Source organism: Sceloporus occidentalis, unplaced genomic scaffold (assembly GCF_023333645.1).
Source record: "Sceloporus occidentalis isolate IW3139 unplaced genomic scaffold, rSceOcc1.0.p SCAF_7, whole genome shotgun sequence".
Taxonomy (NCBI): domain Eukaryota; kingdom Metazoa; phylum Chordata; class Lepidosauria; order Squamata; family Phrynosomatidae; genus Sceloporus; species Sceloporus occidentalis.
In genome coordinates, this window is record NW_028316987.1 from 6,913,354 (window position 1) to 6,937,688 (window position 24,335).

General features: G+C 39.6%; 1 protein-coding gene across 5 annotated transcripts in view; it reads right to left on the minus strand.

Moving 5' to 3' along the window:
* The window catches only part of SRCIN1 (SRC kinase signaling inhibitor 1), a 326,873-nt gene that overhangs the window by 2,028 nt on the left and 300,510 nt on the right, over positions 1-24,335 (minus strand). For 4 of the 5 annotated variants that reach the window (XM_089531790.1, XM_089531791.1, XM_089531792.1 and 1 more), the window contains 2 exons: positions 19,507-19,614; positions 4,845-4,985 (listed from right to left, as the gene is read on the minus strand). In XM_089531790.1, coding sequence (XP_089387916.1) covers positions 4,845-4,985; positions 19,507-19,614 — 249 coding nt within the window. The remainder of the gene's footprint in view (positions 1-4,844; positions 4,986-19,506; positions 19,615-24,335) is intronic. The other variant, XM_089531793.1, reaches the window with a different exon arrangement.

Consider the following 24,335-nt stretch of genomic DNA (forward strand, 5'->3'; position numbering starts at 1 on the left):
CCTGGTCTGCCATCTTGATTTCTGCTTCAGCACTAGATCTGAGATATGGGTGAAATCCTGCCAGGCAACTGCATTCAGATGTAGACCAAATCATGAAAATATTACCGGAGAAGGTCAATCCTTAAAAGCATTCCATGGCTACCACTTAGCCAAACAGCACCTGTGCTTGTGGCAAACCAGTTTAGGATGTGGTTAGTACTGCAGTGCAAGGGCTTAGGATGAAGGGAGCTGTGCAGGAAACTGATGAAGGGGGTTGTGTTTTTGGGTGACAGTCTCATTTTGCTCACAAAGCAGCACTCAAAATAAACTGAAAAGCCACAGGAGGGAGGCCAATTTCACAACCATCCATTCACCCCTTACAATTTTGGGGATGCAGGGGTGGTCTTCTCTGCATTTATATGCACTAGGGAACAAGCAAAATTGTGGGTGGTGTAGAGAGACACGGGGAGCAGGAGAAAAGAGGCATCCACAGTCATCACCATTTATCATACAGATCTGGCATGACAAAACAGACAAAGAACAATCCAGGATCAGCAGGGAATACTGGTAAATGGCCCAGCATATCAAATGTGCCAGGGAGAATGCAGTGGGAAGGGAGAACGGGGTTTGTGGAAGGTAGCAATCAAGTCAAGCCTCGGGAAACAAAGCACAGAGGAACAGATAGAGATGTTGTGGTTTAAGGGAAGAAACACTAGCAGTTGTTACCTTGCTTTGTGGCCTCAGAAAGCTGGCCAACCACTGGGTACACTGTTAGCATCAGCAAGAACACAGAAGCGTGTGAACCCAGTGGAAACATACTGGCCTAACCATTAAAACCCTGAACAATGCTAATGCATGTGGGCATTCTGGATGGGCAGAAAAAGGTGGACAGATGGTGCAGGCAGGGATTCCATAAGGAACAGAGAACTGTCCTTCTCCAGTGTACAGCTCCAAATACTTACATCAAGTTTACGGGTTTTAAACAACCAGTTACCTGGGATGGACAGGGAAACAGTTTAATATACTTTAAAATGTGCATTATGGGCCTAACTACACGTTTAGTTTTGTGTGGCTTGTGAACATATCTAGGGATTTTAAAATGTAATCTTAACTGAGAGGGCTTTTCAGAAGGATCTGGGCATACACCTGTAAGTGTAAGTGTGTATGTGTGTGTATACATATCTGTACGTTTCCTAACTCAATTGTTGTTTTGTGCCATCAAGTCATTTTAGACTTAGGCGACCCTAAGATGACCCGACCCTATCATGGGGTTTTCTTGGAAAGATTTGTTCAGAGGAGGTTTTACTCTGCCTTCTTCTAAGGCGAAGTCAGTGTGAGTTGCCTAAGGTCACCTAATGATAACCCTTGCAAAATGGGGTGGGTGGGGGGTGCCTACTTCCATGGTTCAGTTACTGATGTGAAAAAGCTCCATTTTTATTTTCAACTAGATAGGTTTTTTATTGTCTTACAGACAATTTTCATTGAAATCATGTTTGGAGGCTTTACCGTAACACACATGCACATATTGTGAAATTGGGGTGGGCGCAAATGTATTATTACACTTAAAGAATATTCAAATGCAACTGCTATCTGCTTTAATATTGTAAGAATTTAATTCCTTTTTAATGTACTTTTTTCTATGTTTTTAATTTTACTATACTGTTTTTTAATGTTGTGAAGCCGCTCTGAGTCCCAGTTCTGGGAAAAGAGCAGAATACAAATAGTGATGATGATGATGATGATGATGATGATAGCTTCTCAATCTGATAAATCAGTAATAATGGCACAATCCTATACTCTGTTACTTGGCTTTAAGTCCTACTAAAAACATGCTGCTGAGTAGATATGTATAAGATTGTACTTAAAGGTATCATAAAATTTTAAGGTACCACAAGACTTTGTCTGTAAGGCACCACAAGACTCTTTTTTTTTTTGGGGGGGGGGGCGGTTGCTGCAAAAGATTAATACAGCCCTTCCACTGGAAAATGTCTCAGAGAGAAATGGACCAAAAAGTGTATAATGACATGGAAACCTGCATAGAATAACAAGAACAACAACAACAATGAAGACTTTTTTATATAAATAATGGCCATTTACAACCATAGATGCAAATTAGGGATTAGGGATTATATATTAAGGAACTCAATTAGGAATTAGATATTGAGGATATAATCTGTTGGGTGGATCACCTGATCAAGTTCCATTGAATATAACTAGTCTCTTGAGCAGCTTCCCTACATTTTTGCATAGGACAGCCACTGATAAATTACTACCACTATTTTAAATTATATCACATATTTAAAAAATGATTTAACATATTGGTCTCAATCCTACACACCCTCAGCATGTGTAGACCTATAATATGCTGACACATATATTATCCCTCCAACCTAGTGGAAAGCTCCTGAAGCCATCCCATATAGTCATTCCATGCTTTGTGGTGAGCAGGCAGACTCAAAGAAGTGTCTGGTAACATTTCCATTTATTGCTATGTTCCTTCAAGCCATTTCCAACCTATGGCGACCCTAAAATGAACTTATCATTGGGTGTTCTTGGCAAGATTTGTTTACAGGGTCTTTCTCTGAGGCTGAGAGAGTATGACTGGCCCAGTCATTCAGTGGCTCTGCATGGCTGCGTGGGGATTTCAATCCTGGTCTCTAGAATCCTAGTTGTATGCTTAAACTGCTACCTCACATCTGATTTTCCATAGCCAGATACAAAATGATGACATCAGTGCTGTGCTCCACCAGGATCGTCTGCTGCAATTATTTAACATCTGGCTATGAGGACATTTAATTTAAAGGTATAAATTAAAATTTTCAAGTTGTTTTATGTCAACTATTGTCCTTACATTCAGTGATATATGGGAATTAAGATTAATGAGTAACATTAGTACAAAAAACATTACTAAGGATTCTGTATAGTGTGGTATGGCAGAAGGTTGGGGTGTGTGGGACATCATAAGTTACTATACCAGATGATGCCAACCTTAGTGACGCCACCATCTATCAATACACAAATCTTATTCAGGATGTTAATATTTTAGGAAAGCTATATGTCCATGATTTTTTAAAAAAATGACATCAATTTGGCTGTACCTATTGTTTATTTAGGTCAGGTTATTAAAACATGTTGTGGACACTACTTTTCAGGAGGAACTGCCTAATAATACAGTGGGCCTTTGGTATCTGCTGGAGTTTGCTTCTAGGAGCCCCTATCGATACCAAAATCAAGTTCCATTAAATACAGTGCCATAGTCTATATCTTACATAAAGTGGCAAAATCAAGGTTTGCTTATTGAAATTTATATATATTTTAAAAATATTTTCAAGACATGGATGGTTGAATCCATGGATAAAAAATTAGTGGACATGAAGGGCTGACTGTACAGAGGTGTCTTGTGTGTTTTTCTCTCTCTGGTATCCATTATTCCTAGCCAGAACCTAGGCCTAATATACACGCATTATGTATACCTAACACAGAAAGCCATATCAGCAGAATGTTGAGCTGAACAGAAGGGAAAGCCTTTCTTCAGCCGGTAGGATGGAGTTGTCACCCTCTCTTGCATATAAGGCTGATGGCATCATGGAAAGGAGATTGCCACACATGCATTAGAACTTTTCTAACTCCTTAACTGGCCTCTTGTGGTTTTTATTATTTTCCCAAGGGCCATCCATTAAGAAGAATTCAAGTAAGCCAATCTACTTCCCTTCTTTTTTCCCTTTCCCACAAAGCATCCCTCTCCCATGGTTTCTTTACACAGCACTTCTCTGTGTATGCCATGACCAGGGAAGGAGTTGGGGCACACACACACAGACATACACACGGATGCATAGTGAAACTGAGGTTGGTGATGGGTATTTGGAGATGAATTTAATCACATCATATCTAATGCCACTGCCTTTTCCAAAAGGAACGAGAGCCTCTGCCAACATGCTGGACCACATTTTTAAGTGTGTGTGTGTGTGTGTGTGTGTGTGTGTGTGTGTGTGTGTGTGCTTAAATGCTGCCATGTGAGAGGCAGCTGGGTGAGTTGTGGTACTAATTCACCACAAATAAAACAGTAAGGTGAGTAATCAAATGTTTAGGTTTATATGGTCAAGAAAATGGGTAGGAAAATGCCTTATTCTCGTCAGGGTGGTGGATTCCAGTTGGTGGTCCCTGGACTTCATGGGGATGTTTCCAGAAGTTATATGCACATGGAACTTTAGCAAGTGAGGAACAGGATTAAGGTTTGAGGAAGATGTGAGTCCTGTTCTGATCTCACCACGTGCACACACACATGCACGCACACACAAACACACACACATGCATGGGAAATTAATTTTTGTCACGTATGGCTCTGGCTTCTGATGCAAATATATTTATAGACAGCAGATTCCGACCTTTCTCCTCTATTTGCAAAGTTAACTCCACACCACAAATAAGTATTCCCTTTATCCAGTGATTCCCAGTGATAGGCCACTGTTGTGGATGTTAAAGGCATAAATAAGATATACTTGCAGCCATAACTGCTAAAACCTTTTGTCTTAAAAGTGGCAATCCAAGTTTGCAATCAAAGATGACACAGATATGCAGCTCCCATAACTTGAAAATGTTACTCTTTTGAACTACAACTCTCAGAATCCCCTGGTGAATATGCCACTGGCCATGCTGACTGGGACTTTATGGGAATTGTAGTCCAGAAAAGTAATTTGTCCAAGTTCTGCCCTCTCCCCACTTTCACCTCACCCACCAGGTCAGCTGTCTCTTGCCAAGCCCTCACTTGCTCTTTTCCAAATGCAGAAATGAAAGGCTCTAATTCAGCCTGTTTACACCCCAGGGCACAGATAACAGATTGACGTGGCTGTCTACAGATAGACTACCTGCTGTTGTCCCTGGATGCGCATGTATTCCATGCGTTGTTTTATGTGTTTGCTTTTGTCTGGACTGCCTTGCTGGGTTTGCTTCAGTCGTGATGCTGGGTTGACCATCTTCATGGCTGGAATTGAGACACCACCACCACTCTGCAAAAAGAAAAGATGAAAATATGTTACTGGAGGAAAGGTAAAGAACAAACCTTTGGAAAACTGATGCAAATGCCTATTTCCCCCTGCATGGCTTGCCATTTATTGGCTGTGCTGCTTCAGTGTCAGAAAGAACTGACTGGCCCTTATTGCCTCTTGCCATATGCACATCTCTCCTACCACCTATCTGACTGAATGTATTGTGGAGTGCTCCAAAATAGTCTAACTGCTCAGAAACAATCTGTCTGTAAGATAATTTATCTCTTCCTAGGGTGCAGCTAAAGAAGATATGTTCTTCATGTTTTGTTCCGTCATGTGCATATGCCCTCAAACTATGTGGCATAGTACAAGATTTTTTTAAAAAAGGTGAACCAAATATCTTTCTGCTCATGATAGCCCACTGTGCATTTCATAGTTATGCCCCCCCTGACCTGCCAGAAAAAAAGAAGCGTTAGCTGTTGATGCTAGAGGCTCATTAAATTACAGTTTTGCTCTTCCAGAAGCAAGAAACTGTTGATTTTGAAATGACTCTTTGCCCCCTTTTCAACCCCTGCTCACTTTCTTTGCTAGCTTGGAAATGCACAAGAGGTTTAGGAAGCAGAAAGAATTGGATGAAGGGTCAAAGAAGAGTCAAAATCACAGCTGAATAGCAGAATATGAGAAAAGAATGAGAAAAGGTTATTTTCAGCATGAGGATTTCTTCACACATTTGCCCTGTGAAATTCCAACAAGCAAGTACACTATGTTTCATGATCAGAATAGGACTTAACCACATCTCCTTCCTGTCTGCCAAACACACATACAGAGTAGAGACCTGAAACAGTCTACTGTACAACTAACCACTTCTAAAAATATGTTAAAAACTATTCAATTTGCAATATAATACAGTACACTTGTCTAAAGCAGTACCAAACTACCAAGATCAAATTATCAGCCAATCTTCATAAGGGCTCTCATAACATAATTTATCCATTCAAGTCGAGGAAGAAAGCAACATTTCTACTGTTCTCCAAAAACCCTGAAGTGCTCAAGAAGTTCAGTGCCAGACTAACATGTTTTGCTATCTGCCCTCTTCCAATTAGGACCAACACTTTAAAAATTCTTACTGTACTATTCAGATACTAATTCCAGCCTACAGTAGTACTCCATTCACACCCCGACACTCTAGGACAAGCCCTACAGAAGTGCCAAGTACTTCTGAAGTCAAGAAAGCCCAACTCGGCATTTTAATGCACTAATGCTGCAAATGGACAATCATGAGATATCGTCATAGTTTCCTTTGGTGTCCCCAGGTATTCTTTTGTATTCATCTGCTGTCAAATGAGTTTACAGTTTTCTGAGGAATAACAAAACCTTACCAAATCTGCGATTAGTTCTTGTTTGGTTAACTACATATTTGGAGAAGCATGGACACGTTAATGCAGAAGAAAACACAATTTGGCATTGTATTAATGACTCTGTTAAGTCTCACAGTGAAGACAGCTGAAATGCATGAAGAATTATCTGCATCTTGTAAGTGACTGTATCCCAGCAGGGGTAAATTGCCTTTTTTTTATTTGTCATGCAATAATCTCCTTCAACATCCCAGAATCCCATTACTCAAGTGTTGTGAGACCACATCATGCACTGAAATGAATGATCCACTTTAAATATGGTATCAGCCACATGTAATCTCTTTATATTTCTACAATAACTTTTAAACTGCATCTCAAGTCACATGGACATTTTCAGGGTCATTTGCAAAAATGCCCTTACACTGTGAAAGCTTACAAAGGAAAGTCTTACTGAAAATACTAAATCAGTGTTACAGCACCTCTTGAGACTGAGAATATTCATGGAATATTCATTTATTTAGTCTTATTTTCCTTTGGGAGAGGAAATAATTTTTGGCAGTGTCAGGAAACACCACCACTATTCTTGGCACCTGGCGTGAAAATGTTAAACTGCTCATTTGTATTGCTTTTAGTCTGTCTCTCTCCTTTTCTTTCTGAATGTTATCATTGTTCTCAGTGACTTTAGCTGCATAACTAAATATGATTAACTACAAAGCACTGTAATGCTATCTGATTTCTTATATAATAATCCCTGATCATCCGCATTTAGCCAATTTGAATACGATCCAAAGCATGTAAAAATTTGTCCATAAAGTGCCCTTGAGGAAACTATTACCTACACCTTTTTCTTGATGAAAATGCATTTTCTGGTAAAAAACAAACAAAAAAAAACCCTGTAGTGTGTTTGGTAGCAACCTTCTTTTATGCTACGACTTTTTATAGAAATTCCTGTTTCTCATGATTGACCTTTGATTTCTGTTCTTACTGTATATAGTTATGTAGAAATCCAGAATTTTTAATCAAAAAAATTGACCCAAAAAACTGGTTAGATGTATCCATGAGTTACTGAAAATGCTGTACTTTAACTCTTATTTAAAAAGGGAACCATCCCTTGCAAGACTGTACTAGAAGCACTGACCCCAACCCCCACTTGCTCATCTATCCAGTCTTTAATGTAAGTACAAACAGTTATGTCTGCTGGAATTTTATAACTTCTTAGGCATTGTTTTCTTTTGCTTCATCCATTAGATCCTTTGTTACAATCTCCTAAAATTTTCCTCAATCTATCTGTGGATCATATCAAAACCCATAATTTTGGCCTCCAAATCTACCCTTGACATATAAATGCAGTTGACTTATAGTCACTTATATACAGTAATCCTCATGTTCAGATCATCTTATCTACTAATTAATTTCATCATTTATCTTCTCTTTAGATCAGTCATCTATTCTACCTTGGAAGCTTCTATTTCTCATTTTTAAAGCATGACATGATCTTGATCCTCACTAGTTTACTTATATGACATGTTGTTAATTTTTGCCTCATTCTGTCTATTTTCCCAATTCTTGTTCTGTTGTCAAAGCCACTTATTTCTGCCTCCTGCACTTAGGCCATCTGTTTCTCTTTACTTTCTCTTACTATTGGAATTCTTTGTTGCCTTAATAATATACATCATGCTGATAGCTACACTCCCTTCCTCATATGAGTCTTTGTAAAACTGCCTTTTTTCCTTTCGGCCTTTCACTTCTGACTCTTGACAACAGTCTTTTCATCTGGCAGTCGATAAAAGCCTCCATCTACACGACAGGACACCTGTCACGTTATTTTTATTTGAATTGTTCCTTCTTTTCCCTGCTATCTTCCATTCTTTTTCATGTGTTTAGAGACTGGAAATCTTGGTCAAAGTCCTCTTCTGTACAACAATAAACAATTATTTATTATTAAGTGCGATGGAGACTTAGGTCCAAAATACACTGCAGAAATAATCCAGTTTCAGATCGTTTTAATGCCCTGGCTCAGTGCTAGGGAATTCTGAGAACTATATTTTTGTGAGACATTTAGCCTTCTCTATCAGAGAGCTCTGATGCCACAATAAACTACAATTTCCAGGATTCCCTAGAACTGAGTCAGGGCAGTTAAAGCATTCTCAAATGGCATTATTTCCGCAGTGTGTTTTGGGCCAAGGTTAGACTGTCTGGGATCAATGAGATGACTTTAGTCCCTTTAGGACAGGATTAGGAAACCTTTGATCCTCCAGGTGTCTTGGATTGCAAATCTCCCATCTCTTATCACTAGCCTTGTTGTCTGGGGCTGACAGCAGTTGCAGGCAAACAGCCCAAAGTTTCCTACCTCAGCTTTAATATTACTTAGTCTTGAGACAATCCACCGTTATTTATCATTCAGCCCAATACAGGAGATTGTGGGTTGAAACTTCAGGTTTACCTGATCCTTGTGCTGTCAGTCTTGATGACTAACAGCTAGTTCTCGGGAGGATTCATGTTTTTGTTTTGCCTTTAACACAACTTTGCTCCAAACTAAGCAAAGTCAGAGAAAATCTCGGTGTTTCCCAGAAACCCTGGAGTGACCTCAGGATCTTTTGGCATGTGGACAGTCAGAATGGGTCCGATTTGGCCTGATCCAGTTGTCCACGTGCCAAGAACCATGCCACCCCCTTCCCTGCACCGCTCAGAGAAGGGAACTGGCCTGTTTTTAGGGCTGCTGCAGTCGTTTCCTTGTGTGCAGGAACTCCAGCTAAAATCTGTCTGTTGTGGCACCACTTCTGCTGCAGACAGAAATGAGCATCCGGACTCTTTGTCAATCACATGTTGGGGCACGTGGTTCTGCCTTCAACAAAAGCGGTGTGGCAGGAAGGCTTTATATGGAGCTCCTGCATATGAAGAAATGGAAGCTTTGAAAACAGGGGATGGGCCAGCAAGGCCAATGCAGTGTCAGCCCAGCTGGCCTGTGAGAACAATGACATGGTGTCACGATGCATTTGGCCCAGTGTGTGTTGTTGCCATTGTGGTCAACTGGGCCTCAATGCCCTGTATTAGCCCTGAATTGTGGCTGCTATAGATGTGCCCTTTGTCTCCTCAATTAGGTTTACCAGACTGAAAATTGTACCTTTAATGACAGTATAGGAGAGGGCATTTCATCAGAAGAAGGCATTTCAGTGTTGTTCGTCATGCAATCATTCTTGCCATGCAGGCATTCCCACTAGTTCTAGTTCTTGCCTGAGGTCAATTTCTCTTCTAAAGCTTTTATTAGACCATTATAGCTTTACTTTGACAGCACTGCACTGTTTTCTGACCCTCTCTTGTTGCTCATTAGTTGCCCCCAGCTCTACCAAATCATACATCTTCTCCTCTAAAACTCTCTACAGAGACTTTCACACCACTGCGGGGGGGGGGGGGGTCAAAACAAAACTTCAGCTTCATCACTTGGAAAATTTAACACCACCAAACAAGTATCCCCACTACACAGTTAGCAGTATGTTGAAGAACAGTCCAGGACACTACAACTTATCATCTGACAGCAAAGGAAAGAAAGGTCACAAGAAACAGATATTTAACCAAGCTGTCACAGCCAGTTTCTATCACATTTCATACTTTACCTGATATATCTTCAAGACTATACTTATTGTGGCGGGAAGGGGGGATGAAGATATTCTCCCACCCCACCAAAAAAAAAAAATAAGAATTCTGCCCCCAAATGATTTTTTTCTTCAGTCTCTGAATTTTTAGCACTGAAGATAGTGAGGCATTGAAAACCATTCATCCCTAGAACTCATTTTCTGCAGTCACATTCCCTTGGTAACTTTGTCTGCCCTTTTCCCCAGATGCCTAAAGTATATTTCTGAATCTTCAATTGAAGTTTTATGGTGCTGCAGTGCTAGAAACTTGGAGTCTGAAGGAAAATTTCATTAGGGGCAGAATTCTTGTTTGGGGGATGCCATGTTCTCATTTTGGCCCATGTAGCAATCTGTTTATCATGTGTATGTGTGTGTACAGTACACAGAAATAGGTAACAGTCTGCTCATCATTTTGCCACATGTTTGCCTCTTTTATGTTTCATATTTGTCTCTTATAATCCTTGGCATCATCCTTCCCCTATATGTGGGAGAACTGGAAGCTGACAGGAGATCACGGTTAAACTCTACTTGCCAAACATCTTTTCTGAGTTCTGTTTTTTGAAACTGCCACTCTGTAAACAGCTTTGGGAGGTGCTCATCAAATTAATGATCTTTATTCTCATTCACTGATTTTGATAGCATGAAAGAAATTCAATAAGAGAGTGAATGGACCCTAATACATGCTTTTAAGAGCCTTGTCGGGACCTCACGGTTAAACACAACTCATTAAAGAGTTATCCATTCATAAAGTCTAGGTCTTAATTTTAGGCACACACATTTCACCACAGCTTCCATCTTTCAAAAAGTAGTAATAATAATTGGCAGGCATGAATTCACAGCTTAAAGAGATGAGAAGGGCATTAGGATTAAGCTGAGAATGGAGAGGGTCTCCCCCCTCCCCAACTTTTCTGCCTTAAGTGATAATAAACACTTGGTCTACAATCCAAAGAACCATAGGCATGCCAGAAGACACTACTACACTGGAGTGAGGTAAGTGAACAGGGCATGGTGCTGGTGGAACAGGATCTCCCACAACACAACACCAGCTTACCACAACAGGTAATGACGCCCTGTGCGCCTAAAACTCTACTGGCATGTAGATTTCAGTTAATCAGTTCAACTACTAAAATAAAAAAAAGAAGCATCCTAATTGCACAAGACTAAATGTGCACAATTAAAACCTGCTAGAAGGGAAATCTACAATGAGTTTGACAGAAAACTAGGACGGGGTGTATGTGTCAAGTTGCAGCCCCCACACCTGTCTTCAATTCCTAATTCTGGAATTATTTTATTTTAGAAATAAAAATGAAGGAAAAAAAAAAGATTTGGAGCAGTAGAGGATGCATTCTCTCATCTTTCAGATGGCAATAAGTGAGAGAAGGGCTCCAAAAACAGAAAGCTGATATAATCTAATCTAATTAATTAGTTAAAATGTGTTTGGTAGGAAAGCATCAACACAAGCTGCCTTTGTTCACCATGTCACACTACTTCCTGTAGTACTTCAACAGACTCCCAAATAAGAAATCAGCTCATTTACCCAACCCTTGTGACGAGTTGAAGAAAAATGCAAATACAACCAGATTAGAGTAGATATAAGAAGGTTCTTTTCCCAAACAACATGAATAATAGCCCTGTCAGCTAGTGTAGTTTGGGAGCTGCGGTATATTGGCTAGCTGATTCTGGGACTTCTAGTACAAGAAAGTAACATTACCAGGATCCAGTATTAGATGAGAGATCTAGAGGTTGCTGAACTACAACCCCCAGCAAACCTAACTAGTGTAGCCAATGGTGAGGAATTTGGGGAGTTGCAGTCCAACAACATCTGCAGGGCCTCATGATTCCCACATCTTCTCTGCAACAATGTTACTCAAAGTGCTACTTTGAGCCACTGGCTGCCAGTCCCTGTTAAGTTTACAGGAAACAAAGAAACAAGTGTACCCAATGGGCACAAAAGTACTAGCAGTCCTTGGCACACAAGGGGTGGGGATGGGGATACTACCAGTATCTCACACCAGATAGCCTGTAAAGCCACATCTCAGATGACCTGAATGCTTCACTGTGTCAGAAGAGCCACTACAGAGTTGAATAATGAAGGCATGCTTAGGATTTTACATTTTGGGGGTTTCCACCTTGCCCATTTAAACTAAATCTATAGTAAAACTGTCCTGATGGTTGTCCCAAAACAAAACACACCAAATAGGATTCAGGTCACCATAGCCAGCTCCTTCCCAGCCATATCATGTTGTAAACCTGCCCAACTGCTGAAGGATTCAGAAAGTTTCATGAAAGATATATGATCAGTACACAGGGCTCATCCTTTTCCAGATCCAGACCTGAGAGCACAAACACCACTTCACATTCACTTTAGCTGTACATGATAAAGAGAAAGGTAAATAGATCCATACCACAGAGAGAGCCCTGTCTATCGGTGGGAGTTCAAGTCTATAAACAATCTAATCCCATCAAAATAAATGATGCTATTTTTGAAGGGTACAATATTCACAAACATGTGAACTAGTCTGAAGCCAGTTTAAAATTATAGGAATTGTAAAATTGTAAGGAGAGTGCTGAGAAGGGATTCCCAGGACTCTGTTTTCTTAAAGTTTCGTGGGTAAGAGATAGCCAAGACAGTTCAGCAAATAGGTTTGTGCAATCAATCTGCATTTGTTGTTCAGAGCTGCCCATAGCAAAAAGTGTACTGCTGTTCCATTTCTACAGAAACAGATTTGCTTGGGGTGGTGAGGAAGAGAAAAATGAGCACAGTCAGGAAAGTGTAAATTGACAGCAATAATCATGGTAAAGAAACTGATAGTAAGTAATAATGATTCCAAAGAATACTCAAAGCCAGACAGAAGGAACACTGGAAGGAAAGAGGATCTTGTTTTATCAGTAAGAGTAGACCTGAAATCACACTTCAGGTACAATTTTTTCAGAAATTGCAAGTCCAGCACTTTTTAAAACCATGCCTTTAAAAAGCAAATGAAATCTTGAGAGGACAGACAGTAGAGAAGATTTTCAGGAAGAATCTAGACTGGCCAACCAGAGGAAGAGGAATATCAAAAAAGTGAACCTGTGGATCACCGTTCTGCAGGAACCATGGTTTAGGCAGTAAAAATGGTTTGGAGCTGGGTGGTGTGTTCCAGTTGGTTGTGCTGTTGTTCGCATTATATTGTCTTAAGTGCTTGCAGTCCGATTCCATATCCCTGATACCATCACGATTGCCTTGGGAGGACACACTAATGTCTTTCTTTCTTTTTCCACTTTTGACATCTTTAGATCCCAATTGTCCAAAAAGATTTTGAGGAAATATTAGATCAGTAGATGCCTGACTACTAATTTTACTGATAGCTATTTCTAGGTCTCTTATGGTTTCTTCTAAGTTGTCCAACGTTTGGTAAGTATCCTTGCAAATCTCTCGGCTTCTTATGGTCATGGTATCAAGAGATCCGCATTCCTTTTGCTTCACTTCCAGATCTGGTTCTCTCTCTACATTTTTCTCATTCTCTCCTGTACTTGAATCCAGGATCTTCTGCCTGCTTAGTATGTCACACTCAATGGCTTCTTTGCTCACAATGGATTTTGGATTTTGCAAAGGAAAACAAGATTTTGAAACACCTGTCAGATTGTTGTTCCACATGTGTGTGTGAACAACATCCAAGTCTTTTAAAGCTACCAGCAACTCTTCTGTTGTATGATTGGCTTCTTTGTTTTTTGATTCTACGATGTCATTTCTGTTATCCAGTTCCATGTATGTTTTGCTTTCTTCAGTGGATGTAGAAAATATCTTACAACTATGTTTGTCCTTTGATAGGGTAACAGCTGCTTGGTTATCTGATGTATAGGTTTCAGCTCCTCGGGAAGATGTCTGTAGTTTACTTGCCTGTCTGTCTCCATCATTTATAATTATAATGTCTTCTCCTTCTAGCTGAACCAATTTATTCTCCAGTGAGGTTTTTCTTGTTTCAAATGCCACTGTGCCAACCTTTACCCCATAATCAGTGTTATGAAAAATCCCAGTCGAAGGACATGGCACACATCTTTGAATCCTCAGTTTTGCTGGGAGAGAATGAGTATAGGTTGACACCTTATTGGATAGACCAGATGATGCATGAATCAAAGATTTCAGCTTCCTTTCGTTCTTGCTCAGTTCACTCAACAAGACCCGTGGAGCTGCTTCAATTTCCATCCTAGTCCAACCAATGATTCCTAACTTTCCATTGGCGCCATGATGGTTATGAATCCAAGGACTGCATAGCTCCAACCCTGCTTCTGGCTGAAATTCAGGAGGTGGCAGGCTAGGCACCCACTCAGAAAGGACAATATGAGGGAGGTGGGAACTGTTACCAGGTGAAGGTTTTGAGAGTCCCGATTCCTACAGGAAAATTCAGACAATTATTAGTGAAGTGGGAGACTTTTCTGAGAGAGTGAATGGAATTGGAATCATCTTTATTAAAGGCTCTAATTAATAATATACCTGGATTTAGGGATCAAATGAGTGCCTGGGATTCTGCTGATTAGTCAAAGCTGGAGAAGCCTCACTATCAGCTGTTAAATGGTGAATCAATACATAGGTACATCCAGTTGATTCAACGACAGTACTCTAGTTTCAATCAACAATAGGATTTAGTCCAATATTTGTAATTATTAATTCCCAGGTTTAAAAAAGTACTTTCCCAACAGTCAGGAAAATCTATTGGGAAGCATAATAGACCAGCAAGAAATTCGTACAGTTTTCTTCTGGAATTTTAATGTGTTGTGAAGGAATTGCTCTGCAGTGAAAAACATAGAGAAAGGTGTGTAAAGACCGTTTACTGCACAAAAAGGAGCATTCTGCACAGAAAATACACTTTCTTGTACAGGGTATTTTTTGTGGTTGGGTTTTGTGGGAGTTTTTTGGTGGGGGAGTGTTTTGCTCTGCAGCATGATTCCTCCACAACATTTTAAGACATTCAAACATAGAGAGAGTGCTGGTAATGATTCATCCTCACAGAATGAATCAACTTCTGATAGCAAGGCAGAAATAGTTGAGGATTTACATCTCTATCTGGATTAAATTCTCTGCCTAGCTGAACCAATGTATACCTGAAAATGGCATGAAAAACTAGCACAACCAAGTGAGACTGAATACAAACAGGTTGTGATGCTGGCAGACTTCTGTCTCCAACCGTGGGTCACCATCATACTCCTATATAGCTGTGTTGTGACTTGAAGTGGAATTGTGATAGGTAGGTGCTGATTAATTCTCCCCCACCTTCCTCCACAACTTACAGTGCACCCAAAAAGGCAATGGTGCATGTGCCCCTGGCGCTTGTGCCGCATGGCATGCACAAGCACTACTGTCTTCAACAGGGCTCGAACATCCATGGAATTTCCCTTATGTGAGAGGGTCCAGAACATATCCCTTGTGTAAAGGAAGGGTGTGCTGTACCTTTCTGTCACACAGGCTCCATGAATGGGAATGAATATTATTATTTTTTAACATGGGCCTGCCCATACTATAAAATCTGCAGGGTAAGGCTTTCTCATAGTCCCACTACCGTCCCAAGCAAGTCTGGTGAGGGCATGAAAAATAGTCACACATTATGGTACTCCCTTCCCTGAGAGGTCTAGTTGGCCCCCTCCCTGATGTCTTTCTGCTCACAGGTACAGACGTTTTTATTTAAGGAAACATTTGGTTTTCAGTCTGTTGTGGCAGACAAAGCTTTTAATGTGGGGTGTTTGTATTTTTATTTTATTTTGTTTCGAGCGTCTTTAAAGGCTGATTTAACTTATATTTAACTTGTGTTTTAAAATAGAAACTTACTTTAATAGTAGTTTAATTTGTGTATTTAAAAAGTGCATTGTTCCTTCAAAATGTTCCCTTACAGATATTAGTTAATTAATTAAACTACCACCAAAAAAACTAATTAAAGCAACATGAATATTCACTGATCCTCAGCCCATTAATGAAATTGTCATTTAATGATGCATGCCACCCTGGAATCGTTTGCTATAAGGCAGGATAGAAATATTTTAAATAATAAATACAATTTAATCAAGTTGGGATAATGCAACCCTCCAGATGTTGTTGGCCTGTACCTCCCAGCTTTTCCAACCACTGGTTGTAGTAGTTATAGGTGTTGGGAGTTGCAGTCCAAAAACGTCTGAAAGACTGCATTATTCCTCCCCCCATTTAAATAATGATTTCTAAAATTGCTCTTGAAAATTTTGATAAATTTCTGAGCTCTGGAAAAAAGTTACAGCCTGAACACCTCTTTTTGAAAATCATCCTTTTACAGCTCATTACAGGTCCACTGGAAGAAAGGCTTTTAAAAAATCCAGTAGAGGAGGGTTCAGCAACTATTTCCACCTCCCTGTTCAGCATTTAAATTATCCTATTTTGTAAGTATATAGAGGCTCCCCCACAGATAATTGTATAGCAATCAAAATACAATGAATCTGTAAGCTACGAAGTATAGGGATGTAAACCTTTGCTTATTTTGTCCAACCTGCATGAGCAAATAATTCCAGTCATTTCCCCCAATTAAGTCCTGGGGTGTGAAGAATCTCATGACTTATTTCCTTTTCTTCAGCAGGAACAAGTGAATATTCACATCCCTAATAATCAATGAGAGCCCTGTTGAGGCTAAATGGTAGAGATATAAAAATCCAAGAGGAAAAAATAAACCAGCAAGTCATAAAACTGCTATCAGAATTCAACTGACAGTATGTTTTAGCTGAGTATGGTTGATTGCAGCTCAGCATTGATGAAAGTAACCTGGTGACAAATAAAGCAATATGGATCATATTAGAAATGACTTTCCAAATCTGTGCACAGCTGCATTCTTTTTCTTTAAAATAACTATAGTGGGCATTGTGAGGCTCCTCATCCATCTTCTGTCAATTTGGGATGCCTCATGCATCTTTAGCTACCTTCCGGGGGAGGCAAGAGTCAGGATTTCACTTACCCACACTAATTCATGCCCTTGTTTCTCAGTGGCAGAAAGGAAGGAAATAATTCAAAGTGGTGAAGAATAGAGGTCCTACACATTCTAAGGCCTAACATATCCATATTCCAAAAGCTCTGATTCTATAGAGGCTAGTCTCTTAGCATTCCCAAAACTAATCCCTCCTCCCTAGGCTCACCGTAAGAGTCATACTATATCCTAGAATTAATTTTATATGTACAGATGGTTTTATTTTAATCCTTTAAAAAATTAAACTTTTCTTTATTACTCTTCATTTAAGTCTTTATTTATGCCCATCACATACTAGTATGGTCCTACTATTAGGCACTGGTCATACTCTTAGGCAAATTGGGATGACCATCTCAGGAGGAGATTTTGGATGTCATGAAAAGGCAACAAATTGCTCATTATTTAATTTGTTTTTATTGCATTTCTACTGCCAGACATAGGAAGATGGTCTTTTGGGATTTTCTGTTTTACACTCCAAAAAGTATTTGGCTGGGTTTAGGTAATCTGCACCTTGACAAGGACAGGTAGATAAGGGTTGTCATTTACTGCACTGCCTCTGTCAGCAAAAAGTCTTGAACTAGCCCTGGCCATTAAGATTCTCAAACAGACCTCTGTATGTAGTTGTTATGGATATTTCAGCAGCACAATACCACTTGACTCTTTGGAGTCATCCACTAGCTCCCATGTTCCCTGGGAAACTGTGAACAAAATCTAAACAAAGAGAGAACCATCAATCAGCTTTTCTTCTTTCATGGACACTTTTACCAGAAGAGGAGAACAGAGTTCATCTTGTCAAGGGATTGCTGATTCTTTTTCAGCTCTCTTTTAACTCACGAACATTAATGGCAGTATTAAAGTGGGCAAAATTAAATATGAGGTTATTTGAGTGACTGCAATTAATTCAACATTTTCAAATTTAAATAAACAGCCAAGGGAAGAGGATCAGAACCAGGAAAAAAGTACAAGAAAAGAGGTCTAACGTTTTACTTTTTGTCCTGCTGCTATAGCCCCAATGTCTAATATCTTATTTCACCCCATGATCTAAATCCTGTTGTTAGTCCTGATGAGAGTAGATTCACTGAATCAATGGGATTTACCTACATGTCGACTCACCATTCAACAATTGATTGAATAGGTCTACTGTAGTTGGAAATAACTAACAGAATGACAGCTGAGAGGCAGACAGGGCTGGCACCTCATCCCAAGGCAAGCTGCATAATATCTTAATCAGGGTATAATGAGTATCAGAGTTGCGTTTTCAGCAGCCTCTGGCCCTACATGAGCCATGTTAACACAGTTTTCACTGACCCAGAATTTTATGCAATCTTTTAAAATAATTAACACCTGTGAAACTTACATGGTCTAGAAATAGGCTGAGCTATCCCTAAGTGGTGCCTGGTAAAATGATCTTGGGGTGAATTAGTGGATGGCTTTATTTATACTCAGAAATCCAATTTTGGCCACTAGAAAAACATTTTGCCCAGATAAGATTGGCACTCTCCCTGGGAGATTTTCTCCCCCCCCCCTCCCCCCATACCTTTATTCCTTGGTTAAGTAATCAGGTCACTACTCTTTTCCAGAGCTCTTGTAAACTACTTTTATAGATATTGTGGTCAGAACAAACAAACACCTTTTCCAAGTTCTGATCCTCCCCCCCCCCCCTCTCAGTGGCAACTGGCAAACTGTGGTCTGACTCATGGTGACAGATCTGTGCAAGTCACTCATGGTCAGTTGGTTCTGCTTGCCTTTGAAGGAAAGAGTTGTCATCCTAGTTGACTTGGTAGATCCCTTCCATAATTTTGTGGGCAAATCAATACAACAAGCTTCCCTATCCTCAGTGAATCTTGGGATCCTGAGAGTTGTAATCCAAAACTAACTGTTCCAAGTTCCTCTGCTTGCTAACTAATGTAGCATATGGATTTAAATATATTATTCTTAACTTTGTCCAATAGAACACTGAAGCCAATGAGGTTCTATGTTTCCAAAACATTTTCAGGGAACATTTTGTAGAACCTCTAATACCAACTTTTAAAACTTCTTTCAGTGTCTAGGAATTATTAAGCAGGCTTTCATGATGCAACTAGTTTGGTGGGGGAAAATACACACAAGAAGGTTGAGGTCCTATCTGAACCCTGTGACATTCCCGGTTTAGGAGACATGCACTTGGAAACTAGCAGTGGAAATGAGTATCGAGGCTCTGCCATAGGGCATGGCATGCATTGCAATGAAGAACTTCCCCACTTGGTGGGGGTTTTTTTGCTAAGTGCAAGCAGAATCTAAATGCAGACAAGAAAAGTGCGGTACCCCTAGGTTACAATGACCACCCTGGCACACCCTCCTGGAAGAGCCACACATGGTTAGTGCCCCCTGAGTCCCATTTTGTGTCAATACAACGCACGCTAGTTTGTGTCAGATGGGTGACGTGGGAAAGAGCGAAAGAGCCGTTAGTTGGTTAATGTAAAGAAAGAAAGAGAAAGAAGAGTTAACAAGGTTTGCAGAAAAGGAAGAGGAATCCTGTTAAAGGTGCAGTGGTGGGTAACCAGTTGGAGGGAAAGAAGAGAAGGAGGGAGTTGCGATCCGTCCGAGCAACGGCTGTTACCTTCCATCGTTCAGCTGCTATGGTGGCCCCATTGGGCCACATGTCTGCGTCTGGCACAAGCTGGTCGCAACGGAATTTAGGAATAAATGAAGAGCTTCTTTGAAATACCTGAGGAAGTCAGAACATTGAAGGTGGTTGTTTTTTGGGGGGGCTTTATACAGACATAAACCAAAATAATTTGGATTGCCATCTCTGGCTCAAGAAAGATAACAATGAATTAAACATGGACTCTGCAAAAGAAAAATTAAACCTCATTACCAGGAATTTGACCATAATCTTAATTTCAGTAAAGTCTGGGTTTAGAAAGATTGTTAACAGCTGAAATCACAAGATTGGTAACAAAATGATGGGAATATCCCTTCTGAAATCTTAGGTATAATGTTCTGGAGAAATGATTGGTAACAGCATTACATACAAAGAGGAATACATAAATAAGCAAGATTAAACAACATATTTAGGCCCTGAAGTTGCTGAATAAGTACTCTTGAAAACTTGCTCTGTGGTCTCCAGTTGAAAGGGTCTCATATCAAAGCACAAATTTATCCTTGTTCTACTTGTAATGGCTATTTATCTAAAAGCTACCATGCTGCCACTTTGAAAGACACAGATTTCAGTGTCTCTCTACACCTCTCACCTATTATCACTTTTGCTTCCAATTCTGAAATATATAAAATTCAACAAGTATTATTAAGAGGGCTCGCTCTACCACTAGGCAAAGTGAAGCAACTCCCTTAGGGAAGAAATACTGGGGTGGGTAGGGAGTGATAGTTTCTCAGATGTTCCCCTCTTTTAGCAAGCAAAGATGTATGCCCCTGCAGTATATATGTAAATCAGCCAATTCCTTTGCCAGTTTTGGATTAAGAGTCAATTGCCACTCCAGTCTGCCTCTTTGCATGGAATAAAAGGGAGTGTCATCTTGTCATTTGTCTTAGGCAATAAAGTGTCTTCAGCAGGCTTTGGTTGCTAAGATGTGTCTTTCTGGATTAGACCAGTTAGTTTAGGATTCTGTTTTGATAAGTAGCTAGCCAGCCAGAAGACTTTATCTCACAGGAAGGGAATGAAGTATTTCCCCTTATCTAATAGGAATGAAGAAGTATTTCCCCTTGTCCTGAATATCAGACATGCAGAAGGTACACTGCTTCTGAACATGGAGGCTCTATTTGGCCATCTTAGTCAAGAGCAATAGATAGACTCACCTACCATTAATATTCCTAAACCTTTTTGAAAACCACCTAAGCTCTGGCATAATGTCCTGGTCTTGGGTGAGTATAAATATATTTAACTAAGCTTCCCTAGTACGCTTTTACTTCCACCTTCTTTCTCTCCCTCAACGGCCTCTTCTGAATCGAATTTTATATTTTCAAGACTTACTGTTTGCAATTACCCATAAAATCATGATGCAAACTGAATACGCTATATTAGCAAGCTCAAGATCATTGGCAATTGCAGCTCATTTGATGGGAACAAGGGAGAAGGCATTCTCGGTGGCTGCTCCCAGACTTTGGAACGCCCTCCCTAGGGAGGCTAAGATGGCTCCCTCCTTGCTCTCCTGCTGGCAAGTAAAAATATTCTTATTCCATCAGGCTTTTAGATATTGTCTTGGATGGGCTCTTAATGCCGTACTGTGCTGTTTAGTTGGTTTGCATACAGTATTTGAACAAATTTCAGTGCTTGTAACTTTACAACTTGTTTAATTGGTTTTTAAAATTATTTTTATATTTATACTTTGCACAGATGTTTTTGTATAGTTTTTAATTTGTATTGTTTTTAATAAGCTGTAAACTGCCTTGAGGCCCATTAATGGGGAAAAGCCAGGGAGGGATTTTTCCCTTCTCTTACCTGAGAGTCTCCTGATACTTCATGCTGGTCTCCTACCCAAGTACTAACCAGTCCTGATTTTGCTTAGTTTCAGGACTCAAACAATGGCTAATATTTTCAGGGTGGTTATGGTCACTGCTACTAATACCCTTTGTCATATCTTATATAGCTGGCCCTATGCATTTGCAGCTTTGACTTTTGCATTTTGATTATTTGTGGTTTTGATTAATATGTTCTCTCTAGGAATCTCTCGGTTCTCCAGCACAACTCTTCCAGGAGTTGACCATAGAGTTGTGCTGGAGAACCTTAATGTTCCCAGAGAAAGCACTTCTCTAGGCATTTGTAGGTACTTCAGCATGATTCTGTGATCAACCTCTGGCAGATGTTGACCACAGAGTTGCACTGGAGACCTGGAGATTCCTAGACAGGTGTTCTCTTCGGTAAAAAGAATAGTGTTTTTTTATTTCTACATTCATGGGAGTCTTTCACTCAGCAAATGTGGAGGGCCCATTGTACTTGTGCTTATATGTAGGAATGTTTAAAGTCTAGGTCTCCAGATCCCCTATGAAAGATCAGAAGTGTTTCCACCACCACTTGCTAGCGCACCGACTAAAGAGACTATCATACAAGAGAAAATCAGGGGATTAAAAAGGCATTTTCCTGAGAAAGTCATGTAATTGCAGTGAAGATTTTCATACCCATCATGATCTGGGAGGATTTATCCCAGGAAGAACCAGGAATGCTCCAGCAACAAACCATTCATGGGGAAATCTCAAGAATGGTTTGTTGCTGGAGCATTCCTGGTTCCTCCTGGGATACGTCAGATTATGACATCGTCTGAAAATCCTCACTACGATCATGTGACTTTCCCAGGAAAATGCCTTTTTAATCCCCTGGTTTTCCTGTGTGATAGTCTCCTAATTTTAAAACAACATTTAGAATTATCTGAGCTGGGTATGTGCTGTTCTCAGTGTGCCCATTAGGAGGCAGCATTTAACTGCAAACTGCTTCTCAGGGCTCACTTTGGTTGCCCTTCCAAGGTGACTCATATTATACAATATTATCTGCATTTTATAATAGTAATACATAGCTTTATGTTCCTAAAAATTGCATTACTGGTGCATGTTCTGGAACATACTCCATTTCCTCTACTTTCAAGATTTAAGGATTTGAAATTTGTTTGCTAAAACAACATTGATTTAACCAAGTTCAACTGCATCACAAGGTTCAGAAAAGTGTAAATGCTGAAGCAGAACTTTGTTTCGGTTGGATATTGATTCAGGATGTCAAAATTTAAATGCAAACTGAACAAGTTCCTCCATTATCCCTACCTTTATTAACAAAATATAATTTTCATCCTTTGGGTGGGAAGATATAGCAAATGTTTAAAAATACCTTGGCACCAGGAACACCTTTGTTGATAAGTACTATCACCAAAATAACCTGTAAATATTACTTGCAATCTTGTTGTATTCCCTAACTTTCATTTTAATAATTATCTGGTGCAGGGAACTTAATGTGCCAGCAAGCCCACACACGCCTACTTGGAAGGAAAACACACTGAGTTTACTGTGACATTAACTGGCATGCAAGCATAGGACTACAGCTTTGAACATACTCAGTCCTGTCTGAATTATTTTGACTGGAAGTATATGGTTCCAGGAAAGCAATGCAACATCAGGTACCTTCTATGGCTAATTTGGCTCCTCTACATGTACTCAAATGGAACAGTTTAGCTTTTCTGTGTCAATTGACCTTCTATCAGTGATGGCTGGTAGGTCCATGTCATTGACATAGTAAATCTACTTTGGGATTTAGTCTGAACTCAGAATGGTTTAACTGTCCCACTGACATGGAAGTCACCAATTGCCACTACAGACCATATCCCTCCTGTGCTGAAACCCAGTCACATCATAAAGTAATGACGTGTATACCCATAATTAGAACTTGACACTAAATTGCGAAGATTTTCTAAAGATACTTGTAATTATAAAAATGCAAAGATTTTCAAATGGCAAGGAAACTGAGCTTCATCTGCACAGCAAAAATAATGCTGTTTGATGCCACTTTAACTGCCACATATCCATTCTATGGGATCCTGAGGACTGTCATTTCTTGTAGCACCAGAGCACTCCAACAGAAAGGGCTAAATAAGTTCACAAAAATACAAACCCCAGAATTCCATAGCACTGAGTCATGGTGGATAAAGCATTGTCAAACCATTATTTTTGCAATGTAGATCCAGTCTCAGTGACCATCTGGGAACAATACACATTTTAGGTTCATAACTTTTTTCACGGGTATGGAAAGTCATAGTGAAGTGAAATGTAAAATGCAGAATCACTTCCTATCTTTCATATTTTAGAAATTAGGAGTCAAACCCATGTAAATGCATGAAACGAATACTATTGTGCTGGAAGCTTGTAAATATTTGAATAGCTGCCCATATTTCCCATTACCCTGTAAAGAGGCCTTCTCAAAGGGATTATAGTAGAGATTAAACCTAAAGGTTAGAATTATAAGGACAAAGGAAAAAGGAATGTATAGGATTTACTTTCAACCTCACAGTGGGCTTATATTTTTAAAGAAGAATTAAGTTAACCTTTATATGGCAGCTCTCTCTCTCTCTCTCTCTCTCTCTCTCTCTCTCTCTCTATATATATATATATATATATATATATATCCATCTAGTATTTGGAAAACTTATGAAAATGCATCTGGTACTTGTCAGAGGCATAATGACGACAATGATGATTTCATGTTCATATGGCAGTCCTGTAACAGTGAGTTTAATATAACAAAGCAAAGATAGAAAGGTCATAGACATAACAGTTACAATATACTACAAAATCCTTTATTAATCCTCCTAGGTTACTCTGAAAACATATATACTGAAAATACATAATGCTCTTGTAGGCTTTGATAATAGCAATACATATTCTCTCAGAAATGTATTGGAAAAAGAATTGTGTCACAGACTCTGAAGAACAATATTATGAATGAGTTGACCT